This window comes from Parasteatoda tepidariorum, chromosome 11 (genome assembly GCF_982258835.1).
Source record: "Parasteatoda tepidariorum strain Cologne lab strain chromosome 11, Ptep-v5.0, whole genome shotgun sequence".
In the NCBI taxonomy this organism is placed as follows: domain Eukaryota; kingdom Metazoa; phylum Arthropoda; class Arachnida; order Araneae; family Theridiidae; genus Parasteatoda; species Parasteatoda tepidariorum.
Genome location: NC_141765.1, coordinates 56,769,686 through 56,782,789, shown reverse-complemented (window position 1 = coordinate 56,782,789; position 13,104 = coordinate 56,769,686). Strand labels below are relative to the sequence as shown.

The 13,104-nt window shown below is 26.8% G+C and overlaps 1 protein-coding gene across 2 annotated transcripts in view; it reads right to left on the bottom strand.

Annotated features, from left to right (window-relative positions):
• mon2 (Mon2 homolog, regulator of endosome-to-Golgi trafficking) overlaps positions 1-11,169 on the bottom strand; it is a 67,135-nt gene extending 55,966 nt beyond the window's left edge. The window contains exons 1-5 of one of the 2 annotated variants that reach the window (XM_016060444.4): positions 11,023-11,169; positions 8,756-8,875; positions 4,858-4,976; positions 2,912-2,975; positions 586-713 (exon numbers count right to left, since the gene is read on the bottom strand). In XM_016060444.4, the coding sequence (XP_015915930.1) occupies positions 586-713; positions 2,912-2,975; positions 4,858-4,968 (303 nt within the window). In that variant the 5' untranslated portion in view covers positions 4,969-4,976; positions 8,756-8,875; positions 11,023-11,169. The remainder of the gene's footprint in view (positions 1-585; positions 714-2,911; positions 2,976-4,857; positions 4,977-8,755; positions 8,876-11,022) is intronic. The other variant, XM_016060445.4, reaches the window with a different exon arrangement.
• Positions 11,170-13,104: the final 1,935 nt, after the last annotated feature.

The window sequence follows — 13,104 nt, the reverse complement described above, 5'->3', positions numbered from 1 at the left end:
AAAATAAAGACAGTTCAGTTGCCTTCCAGTCTGTGGTCAGTCCATTAGGTTGTGGTGAGTCGGCCAACAGCACTTTGTGCAGCCTCTGGATTTGGATGGGTTGTCTGTAGACATAACCTGCAAATTTGGACTTGAGTGTTGACTTGCTAATAGGCCTCCTTTGCCCATTAACTCAAGCATGGTGTTCATGATCAAGCATGAGTTTGGTCCTTGTGCTGATGAGTTTGCATTGCTTGGTATTCTTGTTCTGGCACTGTGACGCGTTAGCAAAAGGGTCAAAATTTTGCAATAGGTCTTAATGGCCAGATGTGCATAAATAATTATTCTTAGTTTTAAAACCATCAAAAACTTGCAAACCCTGAAATATCCCATTTTAAAAGTTAACAAAATGAAAGAATCTAAACATTGTTGAGCCAAACAGACATCTGTAACAATTTTTGAGAATGTATATTATAAAACTATAAAAGAGAACAAAAAAATTTGCAATCTCGTGTTCATCCATTACAATTTAAGTATATTTTTAAAAAAATTTATAAATGCAAATTCAACAATTTAACAAGAAAAAGTAGATAATGTCACACTTACCGATGATATAGCCTCTAATGTAATCAATCTCTGAATAGATGTTAAAGACATCTGGACGATTTTAGTGTTTTTTGTATCACAACCCAGAAAAAAAGGTTCTAATATTTCTGGGCTTTCAGAAATAAAAGCTGCAAGGTAAATTAATATTTTTTATTTCAGTATTAATAAATATATAATTCAGATAATTATTTAGTAGATTACCATATAGTCAAGATTTAAGTCAGAAAAAAAATTGAGGTCATGCATGAAACAGTCTATATTAAGACACTTCAAATGAGTATTCAATTAAAAGGTGTTTAAATTATTCAATTACATAAATATTTAGTTAGACTAAATATACATTCAGTTTGCTAACAAATTTCTTTTTTTCATTTATCACATAATTTATTTGTTCAAAATAAAATAATTGGCAATATTAATTAGAAACTTTCAAATATTTTGTATTAAATAATGGTGCAATATTATAAATGTAAAATAGAGAATTCACACTTATTGCCAACAACCTTAATCACAAAAAAATTTTTAATTCCTTACGAAAGTTCAAAGAGTATTTTCCATTTAATAAATTATCAATATACAAATGAAATAATAAGTGAATTCAATAAATTTTTACATTAATTAAAAAGCATGTAACCAACAGATAAGTATGACAAGTGAACATGATATACCATTAATTCAATTGATCCTATAACTGTTGTAAAGCACAGAGCAATCAATGAGTTCATAACTGAATAATTAGTCAAAATCTATAAAAAATTATTCCAGCAAAAACTCTTTTGTGGGGAATGAAATTATCATCAAGCTGACATAAAAATAATTTAACCCTAGAGCAAAATGACCAGAATAGCAGAACATCTTTTGCAGTGCGACAGCGCGCACAGACAGGAAAGTTAATAAAGTTTTGTTTTCTACCAAGAATGTGATGTTTCTTTTAAGCTGAATAAAGTTTTGTTTTCTACCAAGAATGTGATGTTTCTTTTAAGTGCAAAATGCTCATTTAATTAAATCTTTGGAAGATCTAACATGGATAATCAAATAATAAACCATACTTCCCTTATTTTACATCCTTAAAAAAAAAAAAATTTCTTTTTCATTCTTATAGTTTACAGTTTATCAGCCCATCAATGCTAACTGTATACTACAGTTATACAGCAAGATTCAGATTTTGAACTAATTATAAGCAGAAGTGATGAGAATTAATATGACAAAAATAAGAAATGATACCAAGCTTGTGATTCTGCTAAAAAGAAGTAAACACATTTAAGCTAAATGGCATCAAAATAGACCAAATCTAGAAATATTCATGGAGAAAAATCAAAACACCCCATTCTTGAGAGCAGAATGCACCACCCATTTTTAAGAAAAATTTCCTTTTATTATATTAATTAATTAATTTCATCCAAAGTGTTCTTACCATCCTTATTCTCTCTCAATTAATTGTGGTTCACAACTTACATAACTTTTTTCTTAAAAATATTTTTTAAATAATGAAATAATATTTACTGTTATAACAATTTGTAATTAGGCAAAAAATATACAAAACAAGAAAGTCAAATCAGTGCAATTAGCTTAATGCTTATTTTGCTAATTTTATACATTTCCATTGTGCAAATACGATTTTTTAGTTCAGGATGCGAAATTTCTACTAGCCAACTCACTTTGACATACATATTTAGAGATGGCTAGTAAGTATTGCTTTGTAAAATGTGGGGTTTCAAATCAAAATAAATTATATTTTTCACAGGGATGAGAGTTTCCATTTACAGGATGTAGATTAGAATGCAGCTTTGGTAAGCCTTATTGACCCAGTCTCAACAAAGTTTGACCCTAGGGCTACAACTGACAAATTGGAACCATTGAAACCATTTCAACTTCATTTTAAGTTATAATTATCATCTTTTTTAATAAATATTTTCTAATTATTTTTGCATCTACATTCTTTTATGGTTTTGGTCACTACATCTGTTAACATTATAAAAATTGTTTACATTTTCCATGTAAATAGAGATAAGCAAACATTTAAACTAAACTGAAATTTTTAGAATTGAAATTTCACACTCTGCTTTAATTGATTAAACATTATTTAACTTTGAACCAATTTAATGTTGAATGAAAAAAAAAAGAATAATTATTCTCACAATTCTGTATGTAAACTCATTAGTTAATAGAATCACTTGCTTATTATGATACTATTTCCAAAATCGAAACATTATATAAGTAACAACATTGAAATCTCTTTGGTTATCACCTACACAAACACACACTACTTGAATAAAAACAACTAAACAAAAATGTTCAATTAACTAAAATAAGGCTAAACACTCACCAAGTCGTACATCCTTGTACTTTGCAACAGTGTTTTGTACTTTAGCAATTCCTGATTCAGCAGCCTAGAAGAAAATTCCCAGTTAAAAATGTATCAAAAAACAATAAATAATAAAATTAAGAATCTAAAATCACTGTATTTTTAACTAAAATATATATTTGACGTCTTATTTGCAGAGTTTTTCTAGCAATAAATTAATATCAATACTACTTAATGACAGATTTTGCCAAAGCAACACTGTGTATTCTTGTATTGATAATAATAGCAAAATAAATATTTTTGACTGTAAACCTTAGTAGGAAATGTTTTGTCCTCCTGTCGGTAAGAACTCAAGGATGCTTGCAGTAATGTAAAATTTAAATTTTTAAGTCATCATGAAAGAATAACCAAAAAAAATAACCAAGGATTCAAGACAAATATATTAAATATCTAGAATAATTTTTAAAAAGTAGGAAGAAAAATATCAATCAGTGAAACAGTACACTTACACAATTTTAAAGCAAGGTAAATCTAACAGATCACAATTCCTGACAAATCAAATCCAAAAAGCCTTTTTTTTTTATTTTATAATTATGAAATTAAGTAAGATTGTAATTACTCAATTGCATTTCAAACTATTAATTATTAAATATATTTTACAAAAAAGAACAAAATAAAAAGTTTTTGAAAACATTTTTCAAGTATTATGTGTTCCTCGATAGGAACACATAATTTTTATCTATTTTTATCAATTCTACATCGCACATCTATTTTCATCAATTTTAAAACAAAAATCGTGGGGAAGTTTTAGGTAGTAATGGAAGATAATCCAAAAGTAAAGCACACCACAAGTAAGGAATTCCCAATGAGTTTTGCCAGTCACTTGCATCAGATTATTATTTATTTTTTTACTAGCATAATTTACAGTGATGGCTTATTTAGAAACAGTGAGATAAAAAATGGAAGCAGATCTTACTTTAAACTTGTCAAGCTTCTGCTTACATGAATTTGTTGTTATCATGACTGCACAAATTTTTATATCATTCCTCATCTTATATATTGGATTTATGATAAACAATAATTTATTGAACTGTTCTATACTTAGCGCCACTGTTGGAAAAGATGATTTTTTGTAACGAGCATTTTTTCCTCTACTATCCTAGTATCTTTTAAAAAATTATGCACTTGTTATTTGTTTCAATAGAATATTAAAATTTTGCTACAAAAAAAAAAACAAAAAAAACATTTGCGTTTTGGTAATTTGCTTTGAGGAAAAATTTCTTGAGGAGCAATTCTGACACTTCCAACAACCTGCCTCATAATTATGAACTTTGACTTGTTAAACTGTTATTGTTTACTTTGATATTGTCAATAATTCTGTGGTGAGTAACCAAACTGTTAAAGGATCTACAAATTTATAAATTGTGCTACACTACTTATTGATACAAGTGTAAATCATGGTCTCTACAGTACAGAAACTTGTCTACCTACTGAAGGAAAAAAAACATCTCCAAATTAAGAGATATTTATTTAAATGTTACAACAAGTTGAAATCCTGAAATTAAAATTAAATTAAAGCACTTAAAGTCTCCAAAAAGTCCTAGAATATCTTTCAACACTTCTTTTTTTTTCAGACCATAAAAACCTAAATATAAGAAAATAAAACTAAACTCAATACTTATAAGCCCACCACTAAACTCAGAGGTTATCTGATGTGCCAGCTTTTAGCCATGACAGTAAAAGATGAAAAACTTGGAAAACATTGAGATAATTTTATGTTTCTTAAACAATAGCTAACAATGAACAGAACTAAACAATGAATATCCTGATTAAATCTAAGTTTTTAAGTCAAACAGTTTAGTTCTACCAGGCCTTCGAATCTAAACTACCTGGTCTTACTCCACTTTCCTCTAGATGAAATCTAATTATCTTAGTAATGCATTGAGAGTAGGTAAATAAAAACAAACCTCTTTTAAGGGTGGGTAACGCTTTCGAGCTTCAACTGCAAGGGCTTTTAAATCATTTTGTATATTTTCAAGTAATTTTTTATCAGATGCTTGCTTCTCAGGAGCAGCCATTTCAATACCTAAATTGTAGAAACATAAGTAAAAAAGTAATTATTTCACCTTGCAATGACATATAAATTTGACATATAATTCACCCTGCAATGACATAAAAATATTAATTTTTGAAATAATATTTTTTCTTAGAATTAAAATTTTAGTAACTGTATATATTTGATATCTAATAAGAGTTAAAATAGTGAGTTAAAAAAAAAAAGTACTACAACTTTGCAGAGAAGTACTGCCCTCGCATATAAACGACTAGAGGGAAATTTGATAAAAAGGAAAAAAGTATTTTACCATATTGAATGATCAAAAACTTAACACATAACATACATATTGCAAATAAAGTAAACAATTAGCTTAAAAACTATTAAAATAGTTTCTGAGTATACAAGAAAAAAAAAAGATCCTTATAACAACATTAATATTTTTTTCATTTCTAACAATGACCTCAACCAATAGATGTCCTTACAGCCTAAGTTAACATCAGAAGCTTTTTCATTTCTAACAATGACCTCAACCAATAGATGACATTACAGCCAAAGTTAACATCAGAAATTTTGAATTAATGTCTTGAGAAAATGAAAATGTTATCTCTGAAAAAAAATTCCTTTTTCATGTTCTTATTCCTTTTTTTTGATTATGAATTTACAAAATATTCAACTGATTTTTAAGTGGTTATAAAAGAAGATCTTGAATGTTTTAGTTGTGTGAAAATAATGATAGTTTATTTAACTCAAAATGAATCTCATTTAGATTGATCACAATTCTGATTTTTTAAATCACAGCGTACAGTGGCCAAAAAAAAAAACGATCCACCCTGAATAACTTTTGATCTAATGATCGGATCTTCACATTTTAGGTCTCAATCTCAATGGCTCTAGGGGGTGACCTCAAATATACTAATTAATAAGTGCAGACAATACTTTAAGTTACGAAATCAGACACAAAAACGCACTTTCTCTGAATAAACATATACCTTTTTTCAACAGATTCAAATTTCTGACCCCCAAAATATAGGGGGTAGCCACAATCTGGGAAATATGGTCCCAATAGTTTGGACAGAAGAGCATTCTTAAGTTTGGACCCCTTAATGTTAATTTTACTCAATCCTTAATGTTAATTAATGTTAATATCTCAAAAAATTTTTAAGCGAATTGAAAAAATTTTGCTAACAATTATAAAATTTGTTTATTCAAAAATAATTCCATACAAAAAAAACTTTCAGTAAATATTTATTGAATTTTATTATTTTATTTAATGAAGGTCAAAAAAATTTTGAATTGTAAAGCATACAAATTTTTGCATCATTTAAACGAATATAATTTTGCATGATAAAATACAAAATTTGAGTAATTTGGTTCCTGGGAAATTAAATTTCAAAAAAGTCAGACATTTAAAATTCGATTTCTCAGGAACTATTCAACCGATTTTGCTCAAATTTCCGGGGAAATTTCGTAATTTGGTTCCTGGGAAATTAAATTTCAAAAAAGTCAGACATTTAAAATTCGATTTCTCAGGAACTATTCAACCGATTTTGCTCAAATTTCGTCTTTTGCTATGTAAAATTATGATCTTTAAAGTGCAACAAATTCAACACCATACAATTTTAAGTTCTTTTGACCGTTATTAAATAAAATAACAAAAAAATATTAAATAAAAGTTATTTTGCCTGGAATCATCTTTGGATAAACAAATTTTATAATTCTGTGCAAAAAAATTTTCGATTCGCTTAAAAAGCTCTTGAGATTCAGTGAAAAACGCAAAAAGTAAAATCAACATTAAAGGGTCCTAACTTTGTAAGCACTCTTCTGTCCAAACTACTGGAACCATATTTCCAAGATTACGGCTACCCTTTATATTTTGGGGGTCAGAAATCCAAATTCAAAGGTATGTTTATTCACAGAAAATACTTTCTTGTATCAGATTCATAGCTTAAAATATTATCTGCACTTATTAATTACCATATTTGAGGTCACCCCCTCGAGCCATTACGATTAAGTCCTAGAACATGAAGATCCAATCATTAAATCAAAAGTTATCCAGAGTAGTTTTTTTTTTGCGTTTTTGCACACTGTACTTCGGGATAGTAATGCAAGTTATACCTTAGGACATGTCTTAAAGTACAACAAATGCATCATTTTTAAAAATTTCAATATCTTTTATCACAAAAGAATATATTCTAATCTGTTTTAGTCTTTTAATTATAGAAAACAATAAATTCTATAAGTATATTTCAGCTATTTATTTATTATTACAATATTTTTTTTTTTAACTTCTATATTATGAATTTTAAAGCAGTGAAATTGTTCTATGACATAAACCTTTGTGTGCATTTTGTATGATAACACACTTTTTTTTCTAACAGTTCACTTCTTTGTCCTAAAACCGAAAGAAATTACTAAGTTAAAGGAATTATTAAGAAAGTTTCTAATTTATTAACATCTTTACAAAACATTTTTGTCATCTTTTCTTCAGCTTTAAAAAATAATAATACCTGCTTCATCCGATTTGAAATATGATTTCTAGAGAATGTGGTATTAATATCCGCCATTCTTGTTGCAACATTTGCTATAGGATACTGTGTGTTCTACATGTTCGCATTTCTCCATTCCTCATGATTTTCTATTTAGGTTTTTATATATCTGTTCGTTTTTATTGTTCTCATTTGTTCATCATTAATTTGGTTTCATTAATAAAAATAAAATGATTATAGAAAAAAAAAATTTAAATCTTGTTTTTAACTTTTTAATAGTGAATGACAATGCCACAAAATCTCCTCTATGAATGATATTGCTTTAATTATACAATAATAGCTTCCAACAACTTCCTTTTTGAAATTGTGTGTCAGTTTTTTATGTAGAACCATCGTGAAGGTAACACACATCGTAGTGCTACATTGTTATATAATCGTAATTTAAATCAGTGAACATAAATTTTAATGTAAAATTATGAAGGATAAAACTATAAATTCTAACTAATTGGTCTCCATTAGCAGCACAAAAAAAAAAAAAAAAAAAAAAACAGATAAATTTTAAAGACTTAAAAGAATTACAGAAAGGAGAAACAAAAAAAATCATTAATTCTTAAGTTTAAGTGACTATATTTCAGTTACCTTATAAAAATTTTACAGATAGATAAACTGTTAGAAAATTGATGATTTTAAAAAATACACAATAATTTCCTTCAATTAAATTGGATTTTGGAAAATAAAAAATTAAAGAATAAGGAAATTTAATAAAAAAAAAAATTTCTTGTTAATTTTCAAATCTTTGGTAACTTGATTACAGGCAGCATAAAGATTTATTTCATTTTTTTAAGTGTTACATAAAATTTTTATCAGACACTTTATATATATTAAAAACAATTCAATAAAATGCATTTTTTATATAATTTTTATCTATATTATATTAGCAAACCTTGCTGCAGAAATATTAGATTAAGCTTTCAATTTTTACATGACTGTGTTAATGTAGCTGAAAAATATTACGATTGTGCTGCAAATTGGCTCAATAAATTCTGCTACCAAGATTACAACTAATTGTAATTAGCTACATTTATTCAATTGGATATTTGCCCAACACATAAAGTAACAGTATAAATCATAAAAGATGAATCTTCTTTTCAATTTTCACTTACATTGCTGCAAATAAAACTAGAATAACTTTTGTTTTTCAAATGATTGGAAGCACTGTAATTTTTTGCAATACAATTGACATAATCTGAATGAGAGACATAATGTGAATGAATTAATCACAAACCAAAAAAAACTAAAACAGCAAAATAGACTAAAAGTTACCTTTTTATGAAAGCCTTGTTTTTCAATTTATAGATCTTTCATATAATTATTTCTACCCATTCTTTGTTAGCATGCCTACAATGTAATGCCAAAGATTTTTACAAAAAGAAAATTAAAGACCTAAAAAATAAAATGATAGTTATTATTATAAGTCTTTTTGAATAATATTTATATTAAAATAAAATATTTAATTACCTTCTTTTGTAATACAAAGATTAATAAAATATTTTAAACTTTTAAAAAATACTTTCGCTATCTCAAAAAAAATTCACGAGATGTGAATTCATGAGATGAGAATTGCAAGCAAAAAAACTCAAAATATATCAAATTTTTGGTATCTTTATTCAAGGATTTTTATTATTGCATATTTCTAGTAACCTAAATTATCTTTCATTATTAAAACTTTTAAAAAATTTTACACATAATAAAATAAAAGGAACAACCTCAATACGCATTAGCAATTTTAAATTAAATTTAAAAAAAAGTTTCAGGGCTCAAAGATGTAAGTTCTGAGATCAACTTTTGAAAAAAATTAATAATACATTTCCACCAACAAACTTTATAGTAAAGAAATACTCAAAATTTACTTCAGCTCAGATAAATGGTTAAAACAAAGCAACAATTACCGATTTGGTGCAACGCTTTAATGCAGTAAAAAAATAATAAAAATTAGATCAACATATGCCTTTACTAAAAATTTTTTGAAAAACATATTCAAAAAAAATAATAGGTTTATATTATTCAAATTAAATTATTGCATAATTTAAACCTTAAATTTAACTTTCACAAAAACAAACATATTTGTTTTAAAAGGTTAAACATAAATATAATTGGGTAAGGAGCCACAACACAAAAAAATACATATTTTCTCAATTTTTCCTCTACTTCTTTAACACTAGCCAAGGCTATCTCAGTCAGTTCATTCTGCCAGCAGCAAGGATCATGTAAAATTATATAGAATACTTTCTACTGTTCAGCTATCTGAAACGGGGTTGGCCTCTACTTTCTCTTATTCGGAATTTTGCTTTTTTTTCACTAGGATTGTATAACTATATTGGCAGATAATCAATTGATTACTTTTATGATATTTTGCTCTCTTAAATATGTGTGTAATTAAGTATCAAAACTAATTTACTTAACATTATTTTCCTTATCTGCATTAAATACAATTTTAGTATTTTTCATTATCTGCCATCATTTTCAATAATTAATAGTTTATTTTGCTCAGTTTCATTCATGGCTTAACAACACTCGCTAAGGACTTCAAGTTATTAGTCAGTAAATTAGTCAAATATTAAAAGTATTTGCCAAACTTCAAAATTCCTCACCAAAGTTAAATCTTAACTATTTTTTTTATTGATTTCTTCTCATAAAAAAATCAAATCAAAACATACATTTACTATTAATTGAATTATTTTATAACATGCAAATTCAAATCAAGAGTCATTTGCAGTTAGGTAGGAGTTAATGAGCAATGAATCGGAGAGGGAATTAAAAATGTAGATGTTTTATCGTCTTTGTGGAAAAGAAATAGATATAGGATGGAGTTAATATTTGATAACTTTTAAGACTAGAACAATAATATAAGGATAAACTTGAAGCAACATTATGCTTTTGTTTTAAAAAAAATTAAGCACTTAAGAGTATGAAATATTCTTCATACTTCTTATATCATTAAATAGATTTATTAATGTACTGATTCGACTTTTTTTTTTATATAAAGAAAGGAAATGAAATTGTTAGAAAAATTTGCTTCCTTTTACAAGGAACATATCGTATCTTATACAAACTATATGGAATCAAACACCCTTAATATTGCATTAAAAATATAAGATGTGTGAAACATATTATCAGAAAACATTTATGAAGCAATGAACTGTGGTAGTGTTAATAATTATTTAAACATTTACAAGAATAATTATTAAAGTGAAGAATGAGAGGAGAAAAAAACAATTTGCATAAGAAAATCTGAGAGCTAGAATATCAACAGTAACTTAAAATAGCCTTAGAAATGACCACCCCAATATATTTGACAGCATTTTAAAATATTTTACGGCATTTAACGATGAAAAAAATATGAAAAATCTCAACCAACGTCCTTCGAATGCGTTTAAAAACTTATTTAATTTGATAGTATTTTTACAAACAAAGATAATGAAGTAATATAAATAACATAAGTACACCAGCTAAAATTAAGAGTAAAAAGTTTTTTTTAAAAAAAGTATGGAAAGAAAAGGAAGATATCTGTAGAGTCAAGCATCACCTACATAATTTAATTCGCACCACTAATAGATATTAATTGCAAAAATAGAGTTATTTCTAATAATTTTGAATCATTTTCTTTTGTGCAGCAGAAGTAAACAGAAACAAAAATATTGATGTGTAGTAGTTGTTCTTTTCGTTTAACTTTAAGAAAACAATACGGTTACAAATATTTTTCAATAAATCGAAACCGCAGGCGAAGCCGTGATAAGCAAAAATTCTTTCAACTACATCTGCTAGGCGTGAGAAAAATAATAAAATATAAACAAATTAAATCTAATTAAAATGATCTTTATAAAATAATTTAATATTTATTAGAAGAAATGATTATTTTACAAAGTTTGATAAGCAAAGCAGAAATAGACTGTCGGAAGCGTAAACATAAGTGATAGACATAAATTTTTAAATATAAATTTTGTGCTGAATCAGTGTTGCCAGATTGGGCTACAAGTAGCGGATTGGGCTACTTTTAAAAGTCCCCGCTACTGAAAATTGAATTTTCGCTACTTGCTACTTTTTGGGCTACTTATTATTTTTCGAACGCTACAAATCTTAAATATGCGCTACTTTTTTTCCTTACTGAAATATATATATATATTTTTTAATATTTTCCCTTCCCATTATAAAATGATTCTGAAAGTTTGCAGCTTCTTTACCATTTTTAAAAAGGACATTTTTGTTGTTGTTGAAAACGTTCTCGCTTCAGTTTTGGATTCTTGATATGTTTTACTGATGGAGTCTATAATCTTTCCATGTTTATGTTTCAAATCGTAGACTTGGGAAATCGCAAAGATATATATGGAAAAATGCACGGAGAGTATGATGGGGAAAATATTTTTTAACTCCAACTATTATTAATCGTTTATCTTCTGGAGAAAAAAAATCACGTTACTCGCTTTGAAACTCAGAAAAATTAAATCCAAAGTCATTAAACCTGATGAATGAAAATAGCTGTTGTGAATGACAATGAGTTTTCAAAAAATATCGTACTGTTAAATGCTTTTTAGTGAATTCATTTCACTTTTGTAAATCACCATCTATTCACAGTTGCACAAAAATAGGAAAATTTTTATATCTCTCTAGAGCTTAGATTTGCCCGTTGTAAATGATGAAATTATTATTTTTTTTAAAGGAAGCTATAATATGTATTGCTATGGTTACAGTTTTTATTTTTCACCTCATTTTGCCAAATATGCAATAAATAAATGAAATAAATAAATGAAACAAATAAATGAAACAAATAAAAATGAAGTTTTGGATAGTTATCATATTAAAATAAAATTCGTATTACCAAACGCAAAATGATAATCAGAATTGGCATCAAGGAGAACGACATGAAGAAATATTTCATAGAAGGCCAAGGCCCACCCAATGATGACGATGAAACGCAAAAGATGGATTTTGTTATTAAAACAAAAATATATACTATGAAATTTCAAATAATTAACTATAACAATGAAATTATGAATAAAATTGACTAAGTTAATTGAAACATAATGCACTTAGGGATCAGGAAAATTGAATAACGACAATTTTTTTAATTCGAAAATGTCAACATTTTAAACCTTTCGAAACATTTATAGTAATTGCAAAATAACTAGGAAAGATAATTACTTTAAATGATAAACACGGTAATGTATATGCTGTGTGTTATAAAAGGAGTTCAGAAAATTATTAAAGCTACTACAGTGAAACTAGCGTAAACTGATCAGAAGTGAAACTACAATTTGGTGGTTTTATAAGAGAAGTCATCTTATAAAAATGATAACAAATTGTTTTTACCAGTTTTGCACTTGATCATCAAAATCTTAGATAGGTGATTAACTTATAGAGATGGTCAACTTAACATGTTTCACTGTGCAAGTAAATTTAGCACAGCAACTAAGCGAGCTGCGAGAAAAGAAAATATTTACGAGCATTTAGTGCAAATCTATCTTTTTATCATTGTTTTTTTTTTAACTTTACAACAGATGTTGCGGCTACTATAAATGAAAAAAAAAATTTGCTAAAAATATTTGTTGCTTCGTAGACGCTTTAAAATACTGTTTCATATGTGGCCCAAATCAAAATATTCATTTGTTCACTAA